At 40.5% G+C, this 25,249-nt stretch overlaps 1 protein-coding gene across 1 annotated transcript in view; it reads right to left on the bottom strand.

Moving 5' to 3' along the window:
* DNAH8 (dynein axonemal heavy chain 8) overlaps positions 1 to 25,249 on the bottom strand; it is a 348,142-nt gene that overhangs the window by 6,372 nt on the left and 316,521 nt on the right. Inside the window, exons 85-87 of the mRNA XM_046005485.1 lie at positions 22,022 to 22,178; positions 18,161 to 18,313; positions 17,893 to 18,082 (exon numbers count right to left, since the gene is read on the bottom strand). Coding sequence (XP_045861441.1) covers positions 17,893 to 18,082; positions 18,161 to 18,313; positions 22,022 to 22,178 — 500 coding nt within the window. The remainder of the gene's footprint in view (positions 1 to 17,892; positions 18,083 to 18,160; positions 18,314 to 22,021; positions 22,179 to 25,249) is intronic.

Here is a 25,249-nt window from a genome sequence, read left to right as displayed (position 1 = left end):
CATCACTTATGAGCCCTGACCTTTAACCCTTTGCACTGACACATGGGCTGTTCTTTTCTCTCTCTTTCTCTCTAAGATTTTATTTATTTTAGAGAGAGAGAACCTGTGAGTAAGGGGAAAAGCAGAGGGTGGAGCAGAGGGGAGAGCAGAAGGGGAGGGAGTAGGAGATAACCTCCAGCATACTCTGTGCTGAGCACAGAGCCCAATGCGGGGCTCAACACATGACCCTGAGATGGTGATGACCTGAGTGAAAACCGAGAGGCTTAACTGGCTGACCACCCAGGTGGCCCAACACTTGGGCTGTTCTAAAGGGATTAACTCTATTGCTTGGACAATGGGTAGCCAAGGGGTGAATGATAATGAGTAGGCCATTGTGAGGTTAAGATGTATGGGGGCACCATTTTGGTTCACCTGCCAGAGCCTGGGGCCATCCTCACCGTCTTCCACATCCTGGCTCATAAGGCACTGACAACCACTGTCAATCAAAAAGCTGATATTCTAGGTCAGGTACAAGCCCTAGCAACTGGCCCTTCAGTAGATAGAGCAGGTTGAGTACATGGGAAGAGCATCTGCCATTGCATTGAGGTGGGATGGCATATTGCCAAAGATGGCGGCCAGATTGCCCTCGTAATACAGTGGCTTGGTTAATGCGGTAACAGCACATCCTGTGTGTTCTAAACCATGCCCAAGGTAACTTCTAAAGGAGTCTGGGGCCATCCACCAGAGTTCCAACCAGTAAGGGATTGAAAAATTGATTATATTGGGCCCTCCCTCTGAGTGAAGATTCTAAATATGCCTTCATTTGTGTAGATACCACATCTGGTCTAAGCCACGCTTTCCCTATCACCACACAAAGCAGGCAACCACAATTAGGGGACTAGAGAAGCTAAGCAGCATGTATGGATACCTTCATTGACTAAGACACTGATCAGGGGTCACATGCCAATGGTCATGATGTACAGGACTGGGCAAAATCACATGACATGGCATGGCAGCTCCATCTCCCCTACAACCCGCAAGTAGTAGCGGGGGTGGGGGGGTGCACTCTGAAAGGACAATTGGAATATGAAAGCAGCAGATTAAATTAGAAATAGGTAAAGCCACCTTGGCCCAATGAGATACGGTAGTCTCAGGCTTTAATACACTACACTTGAATGGTCAACTAGTAAAGCCTGTTGCCTCATATGCCAGATTGGGGACCCCTGCTAAGGTCCCTAATCCCATACAGGTATGGAAATTGCAGGAAACAGCCATTGCCCCAGATCAACATGCTATGCTGCTGAGAACACCAACCCCCACTATGCCTCGGAAAGGAATTACCTACTGGAAATTGCAATGGGATGTCCTGCTGGGATGGGGATTAATTCGCACCCCTGGCTCAGGGGGAACTACTCAATCTTCATTGGGATCCCACTGTCCTGCTGCAAGCCAGACCCATTGAAATGTACTATGCCTGAAATAGAACATGCACCACTGAAAGAGGGGAGAAGGTGGGGTCTGACATATCTCACCCCTAGTCCATTAGCTCACGCCTGACAGGGCTGCCTCCCTCCATCAACATGGATGGTATGCACAACCAGGCCAAGTTCCTAAAACTGCCAGCTTCCCTCTCCTCAAGGCCAGGTGGGTATGCAGTTTTCCACTGGTACAATCCTTTGGCCACAGTCTTTGTCTGTCCACAGACAGAATGCCTGGAGGACATTCTTGCACACACAGAAGCCCTTACTAAATCCATTCAGCAAGCCTTGAATGACAGCCAACAGAGCATGTCCTTACCAAACACTGAAATGTCTCTACTGAGAAAAACTATTCCAACATTGCATGGCCTTGGACATTATTACTGCCTTGCAACGAGGCATCTCTGCCATTATATAAAAAGAATGTTGTGTGTTCATTCCTGACGAGTCTGCTAATGTATCATCTTTATTAAATCACATGGGGAGATCAGTGAATGGCCTGGGTAATCCAACTCCCAGCCCAGGGGACTTAGTAAATCAGTAGTTTGAACCATGGAGGTCTTGGTGGAAACAATTTTGACTCATTTTGGAATCATTGTCTTAATCTGTGTTTTCTCTTATATGTGTCCATACTTTTGTTGTGGCATCTGCCTGCGGTGTAGCCAATGGCTGCCCAAAGAGCCTTCTCTATGCTAGTGAAACCCCTTGCTGACGGCTCAGGTCTCATTGCAGAAGAGGGGGACCCAGGAGATTGTAGGAGCTGGTCATCAAGTGTTGGGGAAGGTCATCAAGAGGACATGGCCACAGGCTGGCCCATGAGCTTCACCTGGGCAATTGGAGGCTCATCCCGCCTTCCCTGTCCTTGAAATGTGTGTTCCACCTGTCTTTCCTGCTACCAGAGGCTGCCCTAAGGACATAGCCTTGAGCTAATAATGTGCTGTTGAGGCTGTCTGGAGGATATACACGATTGGACCCAGTTAAGTCCTCTGTGTAAACTTTAAATATTTGGTGTGTGGGTACAGAGATCTGAATAACTGGTGGCCACCCAAGATAAGTCTCTCTTACAAGTAAGTGCCCTTACTTATGAAACCAGCCACCTACCAATCTGGAGGGGCCTGCCTCTTCCTTCAGTCTCTCCCTGCCTTCTGCATGAGGGGGTTGTTTTCAGATTACACCTGGAAAGCTCCTCAGGAAGCTATAAACCAACAATGACCACAACAATAATATACAATTCTTTCTTGTAAGTCCTTCCATGAATATCATTTTCATCATTCAACACTAAGCATGCCTCCATGCAGTGTATTAGATGCTATGTATCCAAGTAGAGTAGTTGGAATTCAATTGACCCTATTTTGTGATATTTTAAAAATTCATCCCTGATCTATGAATCTACAAGGTCATAATTCACAAGACATGAGTCTTGGTCTTAACCATCCATTTGCACAAATTGAATAATTGAATTTTTCTCTAATATTTTAAATTCTAATGAAATTGTAAATTTAACCTCTCTCCATATGGCATTCAAGACAATGACATAGGTGCCAGATGATGCATGAGTGGGAACTCACTCATGTAACACCCCTGCTTTGAAGACTTCTGTCATTGTCAGAAAGCTCTGAAAACCTCGAGTGCCATTAGGGTGAGAGCATCTCTTATCATCTCCCTACTGGGGAGTACGCAGGATGTTGTCTAGTGTATGTGAACAGTACCCCTCCTGATTTAGGCAACACACTTAGTATGCTGGTAGATGGGATCTGGAATACAGATTATCTTGAGCTGTTAAGAAAGGAAAAGGTTAAATAAATGTAGTTGAGGCCTGAAAGTGGAGGGTAGGGGAACTGTTCCATGGGCCATTCTCACCCAGAGAACATGGAGAAGACACATAGTTTTTAAAGTCTTCATAGTTTTGCTTTGGCTTCCTGAAAAGAAAAACATGATCTTGTGGAATTCAAACTGCAGTAAGTCCACTGAAATGTTCATTATTGAATTTAAAAAAATGAATGACCATCTTTCTTGTCGACTAATATCAAGGCTAATGGAATTAAAATCTGTGTTTTCTGAAGCCTGTATAGTTTTAAAAGACTATTGATACATTTTTCTTTATAAAAACTTGAAAAGCAGTACTTTTGTCTTGGCACCAATTTAGTTCTAATAATTCTTAAACCAAATTTCAATCATCAGTGCTGGAAAAGTGATTCATGCATTCATATGTTTGACTCTGAAGCGAGTTGGGGAAAGTCTTTACCAATAATAACCTTCTGTTCATGAGATATAACCACCCACATGGAAATGGGTGATTTGACTATTCAAACATCTGAGTTGCATGTGGTCCAAATGAGATGTTTTGAAAAAAAAAAAAAAATTTTTTTTCCCCTTCAAACTCATACAGCACAATGAAATCTTAAAACACTTGTCAAGTATGTTCTTTAAAAAATTCACTGTTAAACTGGGGTTATACTTTGGAAATTCAGGTATAAAGTAACACTTGTTATATCTTAATTCCTATAACAGTAGTAACCCAACATTTCAGCAAACTAATTACTATTGTTTGCCTTGTGTAGTCAGTCGGCTTAAAGAAAGCTGTAGAGTTCAAGTGTCACTTCAAACAAGGCCTAAGAAAAGCTGAAAGAAATAACTAATCGAGAAGGTGGCTTGCCTCAGTTTGATCAGGAGGAGGCTGGTATTCTGTAATGACAGTCCTATCAGCCATTTTTTTTTTCTTTAATAAATGAGCCAGTCCTTATGTAATGGGCCTTAGGTTGGGCAGTATTTCCTGTCTTATTAGTTACCAAGCCTCCTGGTAGCATCTCCAAAGATGAGGAGAAATGATGTTCCTGTCACAAGTGTATGACAGGCAGTTTTTTCCCCAAACGAGAAGCAAACGGAGTTCATTAGTAAGTTAAATAAAGGTCCGAAATCGTTAAACAAAGATGGGGTTGATCCACCCAGTTGAATCAAAAGGCACCAGGCAGCTCTCCTGATGCTTTGCTAGATGCTGTAAGGAGGGGAATCTTAAACCTGCCTGAAAATTAGAATATCTGGGAAGACTTAAAACTCCTGATTCCCAGGCCACAGCCCAGATCAATGAAGTCAGAATCTAGAGGTGGGACCCCGGCATCAGCACTGTTTCAAGGCAGGGCTTCTCAAACGTTTATATTTCATAGGTATCAGCTGGGGAAGGAGTCGTATCAAACACACATTATGACTCCATAGGTAGGTCAAGAATGGGGCCTGAGGTTCTCTGTTTCTCTCAAGCTCCCAGGTGATACCGATGCTGTTGGCTGGTAGACCACATACTGGGTAGCAAGTCTAAGGCCTGGTTTCTTCACACATTAGAATGACCCAGGTGAGCGTTTAAGAAAACTAATTGTACAGACTCCAGAGGCCTCCTCACCAGAGGTTCTGATATAATTGGTCTGGAGCTCCAGGCATTACTATACATTAAATGTCTCTCAGATCATTCAGTTGGAGAGGCGGGACTGAGAGCCACTGCTCTGGAGAAAGATCTCCACAGCAGGCTGCTGACAGTTCACTTACCCACATTTCTTTAAGGAACAAATTTGACAAGTAGGAACAGAAATGCCTCACAGTACCAGCAAAACATTAGGAAGGCTGTCAGTAGTACGAGTGGACTCCTTCCAAAGTCCCCTGAGGCACACGTGTTCCCCGGGATGTTGTTAATCCAGGACACGTTGGCTCCAACAGAACCTGAGTACAGGTGGGAAATCTGGGCCTAATGGTGACCTCTGCTTCATCCAACATACCCCATGCACCAAAGTGTTAATCCCCTGAACTGTGCTTTCTTCTCTGTGTGCTACTTTATGCTTTCTTTCCCCTGCCCCAGCCAAACCCTTTCAGTGCTCCCTTGGGAGTGGTTCAATGGTTAACCGACTCTCCCATTTTCACACCTCTGCACAGAACATTCCATCTTCTTCCTCTTACTGGAGCCTTGCTCAACCCTAAAAACACAGTCCTTCCCAGTTTTTCCTTCATCCTTTATGAGACTCTCTGGTGCTCTGACAAGCACATCCTCTGACCACATGCCCCAAATACTGTCTTCCCCCATTCGCTAAGCGTCCTCCATTATCTGGGCTGCTTCAGCCTCCATTCAGAATCTTGACCTCTCCATTCCCCAACCTCATCTTTTCTGAAGACCTCCTGAGCTCCAGCTTTCCTTCACTTCTTTCCTGTGCATCTAGATCCATTCTTTCCACCACTTGCCCAGCAAAACTTCAACCGTAGATGAATTCAAATGTCCCTCTTCATACGCCTATCCCAGACCACTGAGCAATAGACAATTACGCAGTTGCAACTAGCCCTGATGGGATTCTCAAAACCACCCAGCAATATTTCCTTGTCTCTCTCAGTAGCCTACTTTCTCAAACACCTGCCATTCTTCTTAAATCTGTCTTCCGACACCTTCTTGCTCTTGAAATCACTTTGCCTCCTTCTTCAAGGAGAAAATAGGAAGTGTCAGACAGGAAGTGCCTTAACTTCTTGCCATCAAACTGACAAACTCACTTGCACCTACCCTCTTTCCTTCCTCATTACTCTTACTACAATGGGTGTGGTTTCCCTCCACCTGCTCGGAGTGCATCCCTCCACTTGGGAGCCATTCCCTCTTTGTCTCTTTAACCCCTCTCTGTTATCTTTGCACTCTCTGTTTTTCTTACTCTCTCTCTCCTAGCTTCTTCCCACATGTATTTGAATAGACTTAAGCTTCTCCTACCATTAAAAGAAAAAAAAGAGAATCCTTTCTTTATACAACCACTCCTCCAACTTGCTTGTCCTCTTCAAAGCCAAATTTCTTGAGAAATTGAGACAATTTTCCTTCCTGTCCATACTCTGTCTTTCTGTTTCCTGTTGTCTCACTCACTCACCTGAGGTCTCAATCCTCCACTTCTCCATCCACTCCACTGACACATCCTTTACCAATAGTTTCCTTATCAATAAAGTTATCTGACCACTTTTGGTCCTATCTTACTTGACCTCTAGTAGCATCTGTCACTACTTCCTACTTCCCCCTCTTGTCTGCTACCACACTATGTTTTCTTGGTTTCCCTCTTCCAAGCTCTTTGGATGTGAGAGGACCATCACAAGAATTGGGTGATCTGGAACATGGCGATATGCAAGCAAATGTAGCAGAATCTTTGTAAGCATGGCTTAGGAGGAAGGTGACTTGATGGTAGTATTGGTGAGGTTCACAGGAGGATGGAATATTCTATATTGGCAGTTGGAAGCGAAGAACCAGAATCTTAACCCAGGACTTTGGACGAGTCAGTCAAAAGTGGGGATAAATAGTTACATCTGTGAGAATGGCTGACGTCATCCACGTAGATACCAGGGCCAAGGGCAGAACTTGCTTGAGAAGAGCCTAAAAAGTAGACCAAGAAGCAGTCCTAGGAGAAGTAGGAGAAACAAGGAAGGTAATAGATGAAAACCAAAGTGTGAAAGAGTTTCCAGAATCGACATTCTAGTATAGTTAAGGGGAATGAAGTTGGCAAGGAGGTCACTAGATTTGGTGGCTCTGGAGAGAGCAATGATGAGGCTGGCCAGATTACAAGGGATTAGACAGTTGGTAAGGAAGATAAACATGTGCAGAAACTAGAATGATAAGGGATGTGGTTGTGACTGAAGTCAGGTACACCTAAGCCCCTCCCACACGAAGGCAAGGAAGATGGGTTGTTACTCAATCTGGAGGCATTTCTAAGATATCCACAGTCCTCTTATCACTCTGTGGTCTGCGGACAGAGCAGGTAAGGACTATCACTCAGATAGAGAGGTTTAGCACCGTGAGGTTTACCTGGCTTCCCGCAGATGTTAGAGTCCATTCTGATTCTGCAAAAACAGTAGCCATGGGGCATGCTAAGGATTGTTATGGGATTAGAAGAAATCTCCCAGTTCCTTCCAATCACAAAGTTCTGTTAACTCTTGGTGTACTTTTCCACCCCACAAATAACAGGCTTTTATAAGACAAGCATTCAGAGAGTGCTGCTAGTTGATGATGTTGCCTGAAAACAAATTCACAGGCAAGAGGTTGTAGATGATTTTCCTGTAACAAAAGATTACAGGACAAAAAGTATCTATCCCTTGCTTCAGCAAAATCCTCTCTGAAAATCTTGATTTGTACCACTATATAAGTTGTCACAGATATCTGCTATGACAGACTGACGTGGCTTTTTGAGACACTGAAGAGAAAACAGAAAAACTAATTCAAGTTGGCATCAAGCTCCAGACTGAGTCAAACATTTGGAGAATAATGATGCTGCATGGTTCAATTTCCTATAGAGGTACAAGGCTGGAGACCACATTCAGCTTCTGCACTAGCAGAACCTGTGAGTCATACGTCACATCAAATGGTAAACCATGGCCACCAATTTAGAGGTTTTACAAGGTGGTCAATACCCACTTGAAATCAAGCTCATAATTCATAGTCCCCACTTATCACACACACACACACATGAGAATCAATCAGGTGTACATGATGCTCTGAAAAGATACACCTATGGGAACCAGAGACCGAATAAATCCTTCAAGAATCCTGAGAAGCACAATCTTAAACAATATGTGAACATGTTTACCAACGATTGCCAGGAAAGCCCAGTGGAACACAAAGGTTCTCTCGGCCCTGAGTAATCCACTGGGAGGCAAATCCATGTACTGCCAAAAGCCGAGCCATCGAACAGATGTTATGGGGGTCATGGATAGAGAGAGCTTGACCACTTTCATAATCAAACCAAACTGACACATGATTGAGCTCATCAACTGTTACAAGAAACGACTGTGAAAGGGGCTGGAAATACCACTCCAAGGCGGCTGGCAGATGCGGTCTCTTCAAGTAAGACTGACAAAATATCAGGCCACCATAAGGCAAAGAAGCAATGCTATAAACAGCATCAGCTCAGGCACAGACTGTGTGTTGGGGTCGGGGGACACAAGTCCTGTCACCTGTCATTGTGGCAGTGTAGGTCCTGAAGTCACTTAAGCCCAAGGAGCAATCACCAGGGGCATGATGGGAAAAATACATCAGACAGTATTGGATGCCATATTATAAGAAAATAAAACAAATGGTCATATGTGTAAATGTTTTTTGTATGTTTTATAGCCTAGGTGATTTTGATTATATGTATTTGTGATTAAACTATGGCCTCACCCAAACTACATTGCATTTTACTTAAACATTTTTTTAAATTAAAAAAGCCTATTTGCTTAAATACCTTGAGCCAAAGAAAGAAATTTCATCAAAGAAGATTGGATTAGAATATATAGAACCCAGGAGATCTAGTCATGCTGAGAAATCAATTATTGAGGTCAAATAGTGACCAGAGAGGCTTCCAGTCGGAAAGCACTTTATCTGCTGGCACACTGCCTGTGAACATGCATGCAGTTACTGTAATCTTTATGTTTTCCAGATTTGGTCAGGTAATATGGAACAGAAAATAAATTGTTTCTTATGTCAAGAGAAGGAAAAGGAAGTAGACAAGTGATTAGTGTGCAGAGAAAGTTGACCTCTGCTCTTCTATGCTATAAATAGAAAGCAATCATAGATATGCTTGTGTGTAAAGGTAACATGCTTAAAAAGTCCAGGGCTTTCTAAGACATGGAGAGTCATGAGAGAAAGAATCAAAGTTTAAGCTGAAAATAGAAATGAAGAGGAGAGAAAGGATTAGTATTATTAACAAATAGAGAAAACATGTATGTCTGTATTTGTATTTCTCTAAATGTTCTGACTTGTTAACATTTCTTAACAAATAGTAACAATTAGAGGTTAGTTCATATTAATACTTTGCTATTTTAAGCCATAATTCTAATGGGAAAAAAGCAATCATTGAAAGAGATTGTGTGTTGTGATACACGACTTAATTTGTCTACATCTGTGGAAAGCCAGGGATCAACCAACCCTTCTCTCTTGGCTTCTGAATATCAAAAATGTACTTAATGACCTCATATCTTTTTAAAAATCACTGATCTTTATCCGTCTCCTGAACTCCAAGTTGGCCAACACGCCTCTCCTTCTGGATGTCCTACCAGCACTAGCTGACAATTCGAGTGTTTCTTGTTTTCCTCTCAACCTGTCCCTCTTCCAGGGCTTCCTGTCTGGAACAGGCCTTCAATCTCAGCCATTGCCACTCTCTGTTCTCTCAAAGATCCCCCATTTAATCACCCCATCAAATCTGTCCCTTCCTCTTCACCTGGTTAAGATCCCAGGCTCTCTTCCTTAGACTTGGTAAGTCTCATTGCTCTGGACCTCCATATTCCAGTCTATTCTCTACCTTCTCCTGGGATTATCTTGTGATCTCTGTGGACTTCCAATTGCCTTTATGATGTGGCCTAACCTCCTCCAGAAGACTCTGCACTCCAGCCTCACTGCCATCCTCCTCTGCTCCCTCTTCCTGAACTCTGGCCATACTGTTGTCCTTCTTTCCTCAAGCCTTATCTTTTCTCAGGCCTCTGGCTGGAATGCCCTTTTCTGGAGTCCCTGCAAATCCTACTCTGTGCTTCCTGTGTGAAGCTCTTCTGGTCTTATAAAGCTCTTCTCCTTGGCAGAATTCATCTCCCTGTCCTCTGTACTACTGTGGCACTCAGTTCTCACTTGGGTGGAGCACTTATCGCATTATGTTAAAGTTGCTGATGGGTCTGTCTTACCAATCAGATTACGAGCTCCTTTAGGGGATGAATTGGGTCTCAAATCTCTCTCCATTGAAAGCACCTAGCGGAAGGGCTGGCAAATGGAAGATGGTTAGACAACCCTAATTAAGTTAAGTGTTATTTCTTCAGGCCCTCAAGCCAAGAGTTACCTGGTGACAACTCACTCAAATCGAGGGCTGGTAAGGAGGAAAGAGAGATTCATAAGTAGATTCACAATCTGAGAACCATAATAAAAATGTTTCCTCCCCAAATTCAGTGGAAATTCTGGGAGAAAAATAGATAAGTGAAATCTAGGAGCTGTCCTTTACAAATCTAAAGCCTATTGAAATAATAGTATACTGTGTATAGTTTTGTAAGCTCATAAAAACAGCCATGGTTAGTGTTTAAGTTTAGAAAATGTTTAGATATTTGAAAATGCATGAAGTGAATAAATGTATGTGTATGGAGAACAATTCTGGTGTACCATTTTTTTTAAAAGATTTTGTTTATTTACTTGACAGACAGAGATCACAAGTAGGCAGAGAGGCAGGCAGAGAGAGAGGAGGAAGCAGGCTCCCTGCTGCACAGGGAGCCTGATGTGGGGCTCGATCCAAGGACCCTGAGATCATGACCTGAGCTGAAGGCAGAGTCTTTAACCCACTGAGCTACCCAGGTGCCCCTGGTGTACCATTTTTTGAAGTATTATTTATTTATACAAAGAAAACTGCACAAGTTGTAAGTGTACAGCAGCTTGATGAATTTTCACCAGGAGAAAAGCCATGTAACGAACATCCAGATCAAGAAATGGAACATTCCTTGACCTCCAGGAATCTCCTTGTGCCCTTCTGCAATTATTGCCCTCTGTCTCAAGGGCAACCACTAGTCTAACTTTTAACACCATGGATTTCTGTCTTGCCTGTTTTGATTCATTGTATAAACGGAATTGTACAGTATACATACATTACACATAGACTATAATGTATACAGTATAACACACTGTAATGTATTCTGTTTTATTTCCTTCACTTAATATTTTATGAGATTCAACCATGTTGTGAGTAGCAATAATGCTTCCTAAATTTGTACATGTGAATATTTCTTAGATTGTATTACTAGTGGATCTATAAGGTACTGAACTGTAAGGAACCCAACATTACTTTACTTTGGCCAGGAATTACCTAAGTAGCTATGAAACCAGAAGTAAACCACAAGAAAAAAATCTGGAAAGACCCCAAATACATGGAAGATAAATGACATGTAACTAAACAACGAATCAGCCAACCATGAAATCAAACAAGAAATTTTAAAAATACATGGAAACACATAAAAGTGAAAACACAATGGTCCCAAACCTTTGGGATACAGCAAAAGTGGTTCTAAGAGGGACGTATTGATAATAAACGCCTACCTCAAGAAGCAAGAAAAGTCTCAAAAAAAAAAAAAAAAAAACCTAACCTTGTACCTAGAGGAGCTAGGATAATAGCAACAAATAAACCCTAAAGCCAGCAGAAGGAAGGAAATAATAAAGATTAGAGCAGAAATAAATGATATAGAAACTAAAGAAACAAAATAGAACAGATCAATGAAACCAGTAGCTGGTTCCTTGAAAAAAATTAATAAAACTCATAAACTTCTAGCCAGACTTATCAAAAAGAAAAGGGACCCAAATAAATAAAGTCACAAATGAAAGAGAAATAACAACCAACATTACAGAAATACAAAGAATTAGAAAAGAATATTATGAAAAATTATATGCCTACACATTGGACAGGACAGAAGAAATGGATAAATTCCTAGAAACATAAAATACCAAAATTGAAACAGGAAGAAATAGAATATTTGAATAGACAGATATCCAGCAAAGACATTGAATCAGTAACCAAAAACTCCCAACAAACACAAGTCCAGGACCAGATGGCTTCATAGGTGAATTTTTTAAAAATTTTTTTTCAGTGTTCCAAAATTCATTGTTTATGCACCACACCCAGTGCTCCATGCAATACCTGTCCTCCATAATACCCACCACCAGGCTCACCAAACTCCCACCTCCTCCCCTCCAAAATCCTCAGTTTATTTCTCAGAGTCTACAGTCTCTCATGGTTTGTCTCCCCTCCGATTTCCCCCAACTCACTTCTCTCCATCTCCCCATGTCCTCTGTGTTATTCCTTATGCTCCACAAGTAAATGAAACCACATGATAATTGACTCTCTCTGCTTGATTTATTTCATTCAGCATAATCTCTTCCAGTTCCATCCATGTTGATATAAAAGTTGGGTATTCATCCTTTCTGATGGAGGCATAATACTCTATTGTATATATGGACCATATCTTCTTTTTCCATTCATCTGCTGAAGGGCATCTTGGTTCTTTCCACAGTTTGGCAATTGTGGCCATGCTGCTATGAACACTGGGGTATAGATGGACTTTCTTTTCACTCCATCTGCATCTTTGGAGTAAATACCCAGTAGTGCAATTGCAGGGTCATAGGGTAGCTCTAACTTTTTTTTCCTTTCCTTTTCTTTTTTTAAATTTCTTTTCAATGTTCCAGAATCCATTGTTTATGTACCACACCCAGGGCTCCATGCAATATGTGCCCTCCATAATACCCACCACCAGGCTTACCCAACCCCCAACCCTCTCCCCTCCAAAACCTTCAGTTTGTTTTAATTTCTTAAGGTGTCTCCACACTGTTTTCCAAAGTGGCTGCACCAACTTGCATTCCCACCAACAGTGTAAGAGGGTTCCCCTTTCTCCACATTCTCTCCAACAGTTGTTGTTTACTGTCTTGTTAATTTTGGCCATTCTAACTGGTGTAAGGTGGTATCTCAGTGTGGTTTTGATTTGAATCTCCCTGATGGCTAGTGATGATGAGCATTTTTTCATGTGTCTGATAGCCAGTTGTATGTCTTCTTTGGAGAAGTGTCTGTTCATGTCTTCTGCCCATTTTTTATATGATTATCTGTTTTGTGTATGTTGAGTTGGAGGAGTTCTTTATAGATCTTGGATATTAGACCTTTGTCTGTAGTGTCATTTGCAAATGTCTTCTCCTATTCTGTGGGTTGCCTCTTGTTTTGTTGACCATTTCCTTTGCTGTGCAGAAGCTTTTGATCTTGATGAAGTCCCAAAAGTTCATTTTTGCTTTTGTTTCCTTTGCCTTTGGAGACATATCTTGAAAGAAGTTGCTGTGGCCGATGTCAAAGAGGTTACTGCCTATGTTCTCCTCTAGGATTTTGATAGATTCCTGCCTTACATTGAGGTCTTTTATCCATTTCAAGTTTATCTTTGTATATGGTGTAAGAGAATGGTTGAGTTTCATTCTTCTATACATAGCTATCCAATTTCCCCAGCACTATTTATTGAAGAGACTGCCTTTTTTCCACTGTGTAATTTTTCCTGCTTGGTCGAAGACTATTTGACCATAGAGTTGAAGGTCCATTCTGGGCTTTCTACTCTTTATACCTTAAAGAGCTGGAGAATCAACAAATTAAGCCAACCCCACACACAAGAAGGAAAATAATCAAGATTAGAGCAGAGATCAATGAGATAGAAACTAGAGATTCAGTAGAAAATATCAACGAGGGGCGCCTGGGTGGCTCAGTGGGTTAAAGCCTCTGCCTTCAGCTCAGGTCATGATCCCAGCGTCCTGGGATGGAGCCCCATGTCGGGCTTTCTGCTCTGCAGGGAGCCTGCTTCCTTCCCTCTCTCTCTCTGCCTGCCTCTCTGCCTAGTTGTGATCTCTGTCTGCCAAATAAATAAAGTCTTTAAAAAAAAAATCAACGAAACTAGAAGCTGGTTTTTTGAAAGAATCAGTAAGATCGAAAAACCATTGGCCAAACTAATCCAAAAGAAAAGAGAGAGGACCCAAATTAATGAAATTATGAATGAAAAGGGAAAGATCATGACTAACAGCAAGGAAATAGAAAAATCATCAGATATTATTATCAACAGTTACATGCCAATAAGTTAAGAAACCTAGACAAAATGGATGCATTCCTAGAAACCCATAAAATTCCAAAACTGAATCAGGAAGAAATTGGCAACCTTCATAGGTGAATTCTACCAAACATTTAAAGAAGAGTTAATACATATTCTTGTTTGGTGACTAACATAACATATTTTTAAAAATTATTTTAAAATTATTTTTAAAAACCCCTATTCTTCTCAAACTATTACAAAAAATAGAAAAGGAAGGAAAACTCCCAGATTCATTTTACAAGGCCAGCATTATCCTGATACCAAAACCAGATAAAGACATTACAAAAAAAGAGAACCACAGGCCAATACCTCTGATGAACACAGATGCAAAAATCCTCAATAAAATACTAACAAATCTAATCCAACAATACATTAAAAAAATCATTCACCACAATAAAGTGGGATTATTCCTGGGATACATGGATCATTCAATATTCACAAATCAATCAATGTGATACATCATATTAATAAAAGAAAGGGTAAGAATCATATGATCATTTCTCTTTTTATAAAAGATTTTATCAATGTATTTGACAGAGAGATAGTAAGAGAAGGAACACAAGCAGGGGGACTGGGAGAGGGAGAAGCAGACTCCCTACTGAGCAGAGAATGGGGCTTGAACCCAGGATCCTGGGATCATGACCTGAGCCAGAGGCAGACACTTAACGACTGAGCCACCCAAGTGCCCCGATACAATCTTTTCAATAGATCCAGAAAAAGCATTTGATAAAGTACAATATCCATTCATGAAAAAAACCCTCAATAAAGTACATTTAGAGGGAACATACCTCAACATAATAAAGGCCATCTATGAAAAGTCCTCAGCTCACATCATCCTAAATAGGGGAAAACAGAGTTTTTCCTCTACAGTCAGAAATAATACAGGGATGTCCACTCTCACCACCTTTTTTCAACATAGTACTAGAAGTCCTAGCCATTGCAATTAGACAACAAAAAGAAATAAAGTTACTCAAATAATCAAGAAAGAAGTCAAACTTTCACCATTTGCAGATGACATGATACTTTGTATAGAAAATCCTAAAGTCTCCCCCAAAAAACTGCTAGAACTCATACAGTCAAGTTGCAAGAAACAAAATCAGTGTACAGAAATAAGTTGTATTTCTATACACTAATAATAATGCAGCAGAAAGAGAAAATAGGGACTCAATCCCATTTACAATTGCATTTAAAATAATAAGATACCTAAAAGACTTGTACCCTGAAAACTATAAAAACTGATGAAAGAAATTAAAGATGACACAAAAAACTGGAAAGACAGTCCATGATCATGGATCATTAGAACAAATATTGTTAAAATATCTAACCTACCCAAAGAAATCTACACACTTAATGCAATCCTCATCAAAATATCAACAGTATTTTTCATAGAGCTAGAACTAACAGTCCTAAAATTTACATGGAATCACAAAAGACCCTGAATAGCCAAAGGAATCTTGGAAAAGCTAAGCAAAGCTGGAGACATCACAATTCCAGACTTCAAGTTTTATTACAAAGTTGTAGTGACCAAGACTCTATAGTCCGGGCACAGAAATGGACACACAGATCAATGGAACAGAATGGAAAATCCAGAAATGAATCCACAATCATATAGTCAATTAATCTTCAACAAAGCAAGAAAGAATATTCAATGGTAAAAAGACAGTCTGTTCAACAAATAGTGTTGGGAAAACTGAACAGCAACATGCAAAAGAATGAAACTGGACCACTTTCTCCACCATACGCAAAAATAAGCTCAAAGTGGATTCAAGGCCCAAATATGAAATCTGAAACCATAAAAATCCTGGAAGAGAACACAACCAATGACCTCTTTGACATGGGCTGGAGCAACTTCTTTCTAGATATGTCTCCTGAGGAAAGGGGAACAAAAGCAAAAATAAACTATTAGGGTTAGGTCAGAATAAAAATCTTCTGCAGTCAGCAAAACTAAAAGGCAGCCTAAAGAATGGGAGAAGGTATTTGCAAATGACATATCCTATAAAGGGTTAGTATCCAAAATATATAAAGGACTTGTGAAACTCAATATCCCCAAAATGAATAATCCAATTAAAAAATGGGCAGAAGACATGAATAGACATTTTTCCAAAGAAGACATGCAGGTGGCCAACAGACACATGAAAAGATGCTTAGCATCACTTATCATCAGGGAAATGCAAATCAAAAGTACAAGAGATATCACCTTACACCTGTCAGAATGGTTAAAATCAACAGCACAAGAAACATGAGGTGTTGGCAAGGATAGGGAGAAAGGGGAACACTCTTGCATTGTTGGTGGGAATGCACACTGGTGCAGCCACTCTGGAAAACAGTATGGAATTTCCCCCAGAAAGTTAAAAATAGAGCTACTCTATGATCCAGCAATGACCCTACTAGGTATTTACCCAAAGAATACAAAATACTAACTCAAAGGGATACACACACCCTGATATTTATAGCAGTATTATCGACAATAACCAAATTATGGAAACAGTCCAAGTGTCCATCAACTGATGAATGGATAAAGAAGAGATGTTATAGACACATATACACACACACTGGCATATTATTCAGCCATAAAAAAGGAATGAAATCTTACCATTTGCAACAACATGGATGGAGCTAGAATATTATGCTAAGCAAAATAAGTCAGAGAAAGATAAATTTCATCTGATTTCATGCATACATGGAATTTAAGAAAAAAAATGAATAAGCAGGGGCACCTGGGTGGCTCAGCGGGTTAAAGCCTCTGCCTTCAGCTCGGGTCATGATCCCAGGGTCCTGGGATCGAGCCCCGCATTGGGCTCTCTGCTTAGCTGGGAGCCTGCTTCCTCCTCTCTCTCTCTCTCTGCCTGCCGCTCTGCCTACTTGTAATCTCTATCTGTCAAATAAATAAATCTTTAAAAAAAATGAATAAACAAAGGGAATAATACACAGAAAGAAAGACAAATGGAGAAACAGACCAGTAACTATGTTACCAGAGGGGAAGGTGGTGGAGGGATGGGTGATAGTGGTGATGGGGGACGAAGGAACGCCCTTGCTGTGATGAGCACTGGGTGACGCATGGAAGCAATGAATCACTATATTGTACACCGGAAACTAATATTACACTGTAGGTTAACTAACTCGAATTTAAATAAAAACTTTAAAAGAAAGAATTACTTCAAGTAAAACTATCCACATTATAGTAGACAAAAAAGTTGCCATGTTTCAGAACTTTATGAACACCACGTTTTAAAAATCTGAAACACTAACCATGGTGGTTTTTATGAGCTTGCCAAATGATATATAGTTTATTATTATGTCAATAGACATCTGGTCAGTAATTTAGTAAAAATGTCTAGAATGAAGGAAGAAATGCAGCAGAATCACAAAGCACAATTTCAGTGGGGGAACTGAGCGGGGACATACTCTAGAAGTTCACTCAACAAAAGTTTTGCCACAGGATGATTTTTGAAATCAGTCTAATTTCCTGAAATCTAGAAAAATTTTTGCCTATTTGGGTGCTTCATGTTTGTCATTTTCATAAAAATTTAAAATTAAGATTTGAACAAAACTTTACTATCTCACATGTCCTAACCACAGGCTTGCTGAGGCAGATGAGAAGAAAAATGGAAGGGTTGCTTCCATTATTGTGGAAGCATGGTAGAATGAATTTCAGATCAAATTTGTAAAACAAATACAGAAGGTTCATCTGTGGTTTTCAGCATTTGAAAGAATGTGTTCAGCACTTAGCAAGCTATACCTCTAGTGGTATTATAATATGTATTTATTACACAGTGCTACAACACCACTACCCTCATCCTCCAACTTTGCCCACTCTCCTATAAGCACCTACCTTGGGGATTAAAGAAACCAGTCATCCAAAACACATTGGGCCTCCCTTCAAATATCCAAGTAGAAAACTGAGCATTTCTTTCCAGAAGTTCAGTAAACCAGAAGCCCAGTGTGGATGAATCCCAGGACACTCTTTTCCAGATCTGAGGTATGCGAGCATCATACATGTTGTCCAGGGCATCTCTCAAATTCTGAAAAGGAGTGAGTTAAAAGATAAGAATGGGTGACACCAACAAAAGAGGAAAATGAAAATTGAGATCATACCTCACCTCACTCATAATGATTGTCCCTTCAATGGCCAATTTTAGATCACTCAGGCTACTGCGAAGTATTGAGATGACTTTTTGCATTCTGTCAATTTCTTGTCTAAGAAATATGTTCATTGAATTGAGATGTCCCATTTTTATCAAACGAGCTTTCACCTTAAAAAAAAAAAAGCATACAAGAAAGGATTTTTTTTTTTTAATCATCTGTCATTTCTCTTCCAATGAGCTCTTCTTTCTCTATTCTTTTTCTTCCTCTGGATATATCTCTACTAGACCAAATGGATTCTAAAATATCTCTTGCGGAACCAAACTTGACATTAAATTCCCCATTTTCCAGGCCTCAAAAACTACTGTTCAACTAAAATGGTTTTTATTCCCTACTGATTGTACTTAGTTGGTAATTGGAAATGTACTTTAAAAAGCTGAAACAAAATTGTACCTTTTTCCCCTTTCAAATGATTAAGTCCTAAGTGTCAGTTAAATATTCTTTTGCAATCTAACCTTTGTAAAAGTACAGTTTGGCATGTTTTTTTTCATAATGCTTACAGAGTCGTTATTAGAAATGTCACAGAAAGTTAATATGGCCAAAATCTTTACAGAGCAAGTAACCAATGAATCATTGGTTGCAGCTTCCTACGACCATTATTGCCCTGGTTAGGGTGACTAAAGAGAGCCTTTCCTAATCTAATCAATGAAAATATTTGACTTTGTGTGAGAGCCATTAAGCACCTGTCATTTGTTCCTTTAGTATACCATTTATTGACATTTTGAAGAGATCAATATAAAAGCATCTGGTTCTGGGGATAATAAAATACAATAATTATTGGAAAATAAGCCAAAATATATGCATATTTGAATTTAGTGACCTATTCCCAAGAAAAGATTGACTACGAATATCGGCAAGAACTCATACAGAGATCTGAACTTTCTCCTTGTCGCAATCGAAGAGATGCCAGTATAGGAAGCGTAAGGACAGGCACATGGAGTGGGACAGAATTTAGAGAGATGTACTAGACCACAGAACCACCAGAAAGCCAGCTGAAGGATTCTCTGCTGGGGACACCCTGGGCCCGCTTCTTGAGTCATGGAATGTTAGAGACGATGGACTTCAGGCTCATCTGGACCATCTTCCTCATTTTCCAGAACACATTTGCGACCATGGTGCTGAAGTGTCCCATTCAGCAATGGACCCCTCTGCTTTCCTGCAGCTGGGCCACTTCTAATGAACAAGGGATGAAGAGAGGAAGCACAAACTCAGGGAAGCAGTGATATAAAACCGGACAGCCCAGGTGGGAGTATCTGGGCAGGGAGAGCAAATGATATTGTAATCCCAGACATGCTGGTGGAGGTCCCTTACACAGTCACCATACCAACCTTCAGGCATTCTCCTAAATTCCTGGTTCTGGAACATTTTTTTCAGCCTCCAGCCCCCTTTAAATCATGACTACTCTGTAGAAATTCACACTGAAGGAAAAAGGAAATTATGGAAATACTTTTGCAGCCCCCACAAGTGGGAAATTCAGCCCAGGTATTGGCTACCATGTCACATCAATAACCCAGCTGCCTTTTAGTATGCTAACAGCCCCAAACAAATCACCTTGCCCTACTTATGGTTTTAAATGAGAAACTTCTTTTGCAATAGAGACAAGCTTAGGAAAAACTGAAACTCTTGAAAATCTAATTTTAGTACTGATTTTATTTTGAATATGGTTATTGTTCCAGCCTAAAATTATCTTTTTATTAATAAGAAGAAAGATGTGCTTCAGTCTTACATAGGATTTTCATTATGTTTCCGGGACCCGGTAATCTCTTCTTGAGTGATGTGGCTGCGTTTTTACTATGGAAGTCAATAGTATAATTATATTTCAATTTACAAAATTCACTTTACAGCCACATTTTCAAGAACACATCTCTCTTTTCTGTGAAATAAAGGACACTAAAAGGTAAGTGATCTTGGAGGAGGAAGCTGTTTTAGCTGCCCCAGTACAAACTCCTTCCCATTTAGCAAACCACTTAGCGACGTCCCTTGCATTCAGTTCCTGCTAGAGTACTGCCAGAACAGAGAACTTGGGGAAGTGGCCCTGACCAAGCCTGGATAGCTCAAATTATTCCAAGATCCTGGAGCCCTCCTCTGGTAATACCAACCTGTGGTCTAGTCAACCAGAGTGAGTTTTAGCTCACCTTCACGTGCCAGCTTTGAAAATGTTTGCAGTCAGGTTTTATGTCTCATCTGTCTCCTGAAGATCACTTACAATGAGCCATTGAAAGTATGTACTTACACCATGTATCGGTTTGCAAAAATGTCCCCCCCCCCCCGCCCCCCCACTACAATCATCTCCATGTGAAGCAATGGATTTCAGTATCTTGGCCAAATGCCTTGGTACCTATTTACATAACAGAAGCAAAAACCATTTTAAGAAGCCAGAAAATGTTTTTTACTGTTGAGGGTACTCATTGCAGTGGGAGGCCTGTAGCTCAAGCAGCCTCAGGGCTCCCAGCAAACAAGCTCATTTTTCCCAGACTTGGGGAAACAAGTCAGGGTAGACACAAGACCACAGTTACAGTGGTACTAGGGCGTTAGCTTCTCCCTTTTTGGTTGAAGAGCTACCCTTGACTCAGCCCTATCTGGGACTCTAACTGCCAGCAGTGAGGAGTGGAGGCTGAGAGCAAGAAAGAGGAGGTCCTAGATGGCCAGAGGACACAACCCCATCTTCTTGCATGAAGAAGGAGACCAAGAAAGACCAAGAAAGAGGACCTTTCACAGAAATTTCAACCACCCAGAAGTTTTACCACAATTAAGGATTTCTTTTCTTTTCTTTTTTTTTTTTTTTAAAGATCAGCTGTTCTCAAAGATCCCCTCAGGCCTAGAGAGGCTTTCAGGGAGTCCACAAAGTTGAATGTTTTTCATAGTAATCCTAAGACATCACTTGACTTTTAAACTCTTCTTCTCTCAGGAGTATACAGAGAAGTCTTCCAGAGCTACGTGACATGCGGGATCACAACAGGTCAAAGGCAGAAGCAGATATGAAAATCTACCTACCTTCTATTAAACAGGCCTGAAAAGAGATTTGCAAAAATGTAAAACAATCCCACTATTCTCAATGATTTTTTTTTTTGTCTTGGAAAACATAATTTTTTTAAAATAAAAATATTATTTGTGTTAACATGTAGTGGGGTTTTTTTTTACTGTTACTTTATAATAATACATATTTTTGAAATGTGTCAGTTTAAACTCTTACTATATTAAATATCAGTAGTTATAACCCACATAAATAAAAGCTATTTGGGGTCCTCAGTCATTTTGTAAAGTGGTCTTGAGGTTAGAAATATTTTGAGAAAAACTGGCTTAGGTCAATAAGCAAACAGCTAGGAGGTTCAAGAAATAGAAAATTATTGCCATCCACATGGGGAATGAATTCATTTAAATGGCTTGCTTTCCTGGCTGGGCGGACTGAGACTAAAAGGGGGGAGCAGAGGACAAAAATAAGGGGTGAGTTAAAGAGCAGACAAAGCAGGCGTGGGTAAGAGAAGTGGAGAGATATTTCCAGCCTAGCAGGGTAAGATGTCTGGGGATCCAAAGACAGAGGAATCCAAAGATGGGAGAAGGGTAGAGAAAAGGCAATTGAAACAGAACATAGAGTAGGAGGCGGATGAAGAAAGGCATCAGGAAAAGTGCAGATCATAGTTTGCAAGGTACTTAAGACGAGGCAAGGAAGAAACCACAAGGTTAAAAGAAAAGAGTTGCAAAGGAAGCAGGAATGAATAGAGCGGGGAGAGAATGAAATCTGCTGTCCCAGGACATGCTAGGCTTTGTAGAACCCAAAGATAGCCCTGTACATACCAGGGGCAAAGGGTGTAGCTTACCTCGTGAGGAATGTAATCAGGAGGCAGTTTGCTCAGCATATCTTCAGATAATCTATAAACGATGGCTTCCCTGGTCTCTCCCACACCCCCTCCACTCTCTTTGGGTTGAATGTTGGTAATTGTTTCAAGAACAGCAGAAGCAGTGTTACTCTGATACCTGATAAAAGAGTGAACTGTTCAGAATGTAGCAGGGAAATGTATGTTCAGAGATAATTATCAAGGCTAAGATGAACTGAATAAGATCACTTAAAGCCAGATAGAAAAAAGAAGGTGGGGGAGGAAAGGAAACTTTACCATCAACCCACAGGAATGAAAAAGCTAGAGATCCATATCCTACTGCCTCCTAACAAAACATCAAGAACATCACAGAAATGAAAGGCTCTCCCCACCTTCAGGGAAGGAGATTCCACAAATGTCCTCAGTAACCCAAAATAGTACTATCCAATTTTGCTTGTCACTACAAACCTCGTGCTGGGCAACAAACACATCTCCTTTTATTCTGCCCAGTTATAGACTGGACATGAGAATCTATAATTAACATGACAGTTTGTTAGATCAAAGAAGATCACTCATATTTCCTCTGTGAATTATACATTACTAAAATGTCTTTGGTATTTTCTGTTTTTTTTCTCACTTTCCCACTTTATGACTTCCAAAATAATCTATTGGCATCCATCTGCTGCACCTGTCTAAAGGTATCCACCCATCTTTAAAATCTATGTATCCAATAAAGATTTACTATGTACCAGGCACAGAGCTAGGTGCTATAATATGGTGATAAACAGATCCCTGCCTTGGTGCCCCTCACTATCTAGTGGAATAGGGATGCATTTGTCAATACTGCTTTAAACATGTTGTGGAAGGAAGAACAGGATGCTTTAAAACAGTAATCTGTCCATGTCTCTTTCTTGCTTTTATTCTCACCTCTAGATCTCTTCTGGGTCAACCAGATGCTCTGAGAGGCATAAACTTAGTTTTTGTCTTGAAGTGCCTGGGTCTAGAAACACAGATGGTATGTTTGCATGAGGGTGAGAGTCAGTAGGATATTAAAGTCCCTTACTGTTATTGTATTATATTTTACTATTGTACTATTGTTGCACTGCTGTCAATTTCTCCCCTTTGGTCTGTTAGCATTTACTTTATATATTTAGGTGATCCTATGTTGGGTGCACAAATATTTACAAATGCTGTATCTTCTTGTTGAATTGACCCTTTATCATTATTTAATGACCATCTTTGTCTTTTATTGCAGTCTTTGTTTAAAAGTGTATTTTGTCTGACATAACTACCCAAGTTTTCTTTCAGTTTCCATTTGCATAAAACCTCACTTTTCATTCCTTCACTTTCAGTCTGTGCATGTCCTTACATTTGACGTGAGTCTCTTGTAGGCAGCATGGGTCATCATTTTTGGTTTGTTTGTTTTTTAAATCCATTCAGCCACTCTATGATTTTGATTGGAGAATTTAGCCCATTTACATTTGAAGTAATTATTACCAGGTGTGTGTTCATTGTTATGTTGTTCATTGTTTTATGACTGTTCTTTGTTCTTTTCTGTTCCTTTTCTTTTCTTCTATTCTCTTGTGGTTTGATTACTCTCTCTAGTGTTAGATTCCTTTCCTATTATCTTTTCTGTATCTATGATAGACTTTTGCTTTGTTACCATGAGGCTCATGTATAACAACTTATAAATATAACAGTCTATTTTAAGGGGCGCCTGGGTGGCTCAGTGGGTTGAGCCTCTGCCTTCGGCTCAGGTCATCTCAGGGTCCTGGGATCAAGCCCTGCATCGAGCTTTTTGCTCAGCAGGGAGCCTGCTTCCCTCTCTCTCTCTGCCTGCCTCTCTGCCACTTGTGATCTCTGTCTGTCAAATAAATAAAATCTTCAGAAAAAAGAGTCTATTTTAAGTTTATAGCAAATATATAAATAAGCATTTTCACAGGAAGATTGAGGTTGTGCTTTAGTCCACTGTTTGTACCATGCCTTGGTGGTGGCAACCTGTTGAAAACGGTTTCCCCAATTATTTCAGTCCTCTGGGGACCAGAAATGCATCCCCCACCCCACCCTGCTATCAGGCCAGGCATGCAAGGGACATGCAAGGACCTCTGTGTGGGCTGCATGTGTCTTCTGGCTTTAGCAGGGCCACAGGAGCCACTGGGGTTGGGACACTCCCACAGGCTCTAGTAAGAGAGAGGAAGAACACAAAACTGGTGCCCACCAGTACCTCCATGCCTAGCCAGAGTCCCAACAGGTTTCTGCCCCTCCAGCAGATGCCTTAAGATTAGCAAATGAATCTCCTTCAGAAATGCTCCAAGTGTTTTTCAAGCTGCTGCTTTTGCTCTGAGGGATGAATCCCAGGGATGAGTGAGTCTGCTCATGAGCCCTGGTAAAAGCAGGATCTTAATTCCCTACAGCCCTTTGGTATTACCTCTTAGATATAAGCCCCACTGGTTTTCAAAATCAGACATTTTGGGGATTTGACTCTCTGTTACAGGTCCCAAGGGTTGAAGTTCCTGATGTGGGACACAATCCCTTTGCTTCTCAAAGAGAAGCTCTGCATTTATGAGATCCCTCCCAATTATATGTCACTGTGCCAGGGGTGAAGATTTGAGTGAGATGACATTTCTGTTTCTCCTACCCATCTTGATGTAGTCCTTTTATACTTCACTATGGAGCAGCGGAAGGACCTGTTCCATATGTAGCTGTAGATTTGGTGTGTCTGTGGGAGGAGTTTAGTTCAAGAACTTCTTTGCGGCTAACTTGAACTGCCTCTTCCTGCAAATTCACCATGTTTATTGTATTAATTAATATTCATTCATATTACCTATATGAATTTAAAATCCTCAAACTAGAAATTTATTTTAAGGTGTTTCCAGGAAGTTTCAGGTGGCAGTTGGTTGAACCAACACCTCTTTCCCGGAATAATGTGCCTACAATGAGGTCTCAAAGAATCCAACAGTTAATTTCCAACAGACATGAGTTTACAGTCAAAAGTTAAAAAAAAAAAAAAAACTCATAAAGAAACAAAGAAAGAGCTCTTATTCTGAGCAAGAGCCAGTAGAAACAACACAAAGCAGAACCAAACCTGCAAAGATCACAGATAATAAATTTTCAGATGCACATTAAATAGATGTTTTTACTATATCAGGGAATAAAAAAAAGCATTATTGAAAATATAAGTATGAGACAGGAAAGTCTAAACATGAGTAGCATATGTTAAAAAGAGCCAAA

This window comes from Meles meles, chromosome 5 (genome assembly GCF_922984935.1).
Source record: "Meles meles chromosome 5, mMelMel3.1 paternal haplotype, whole genome shotgun sequence".
Taxonomy (NCBI): Eukaryota; Metazoa; Chordata; class Mammalia; order Carnivora; family Mustelidae; genus Meles; species Meles meles.
Note: the sequence above shows the minus strand (reverse complement) of the source record. Positions and strands in the feature narration are given on the sequence as shown.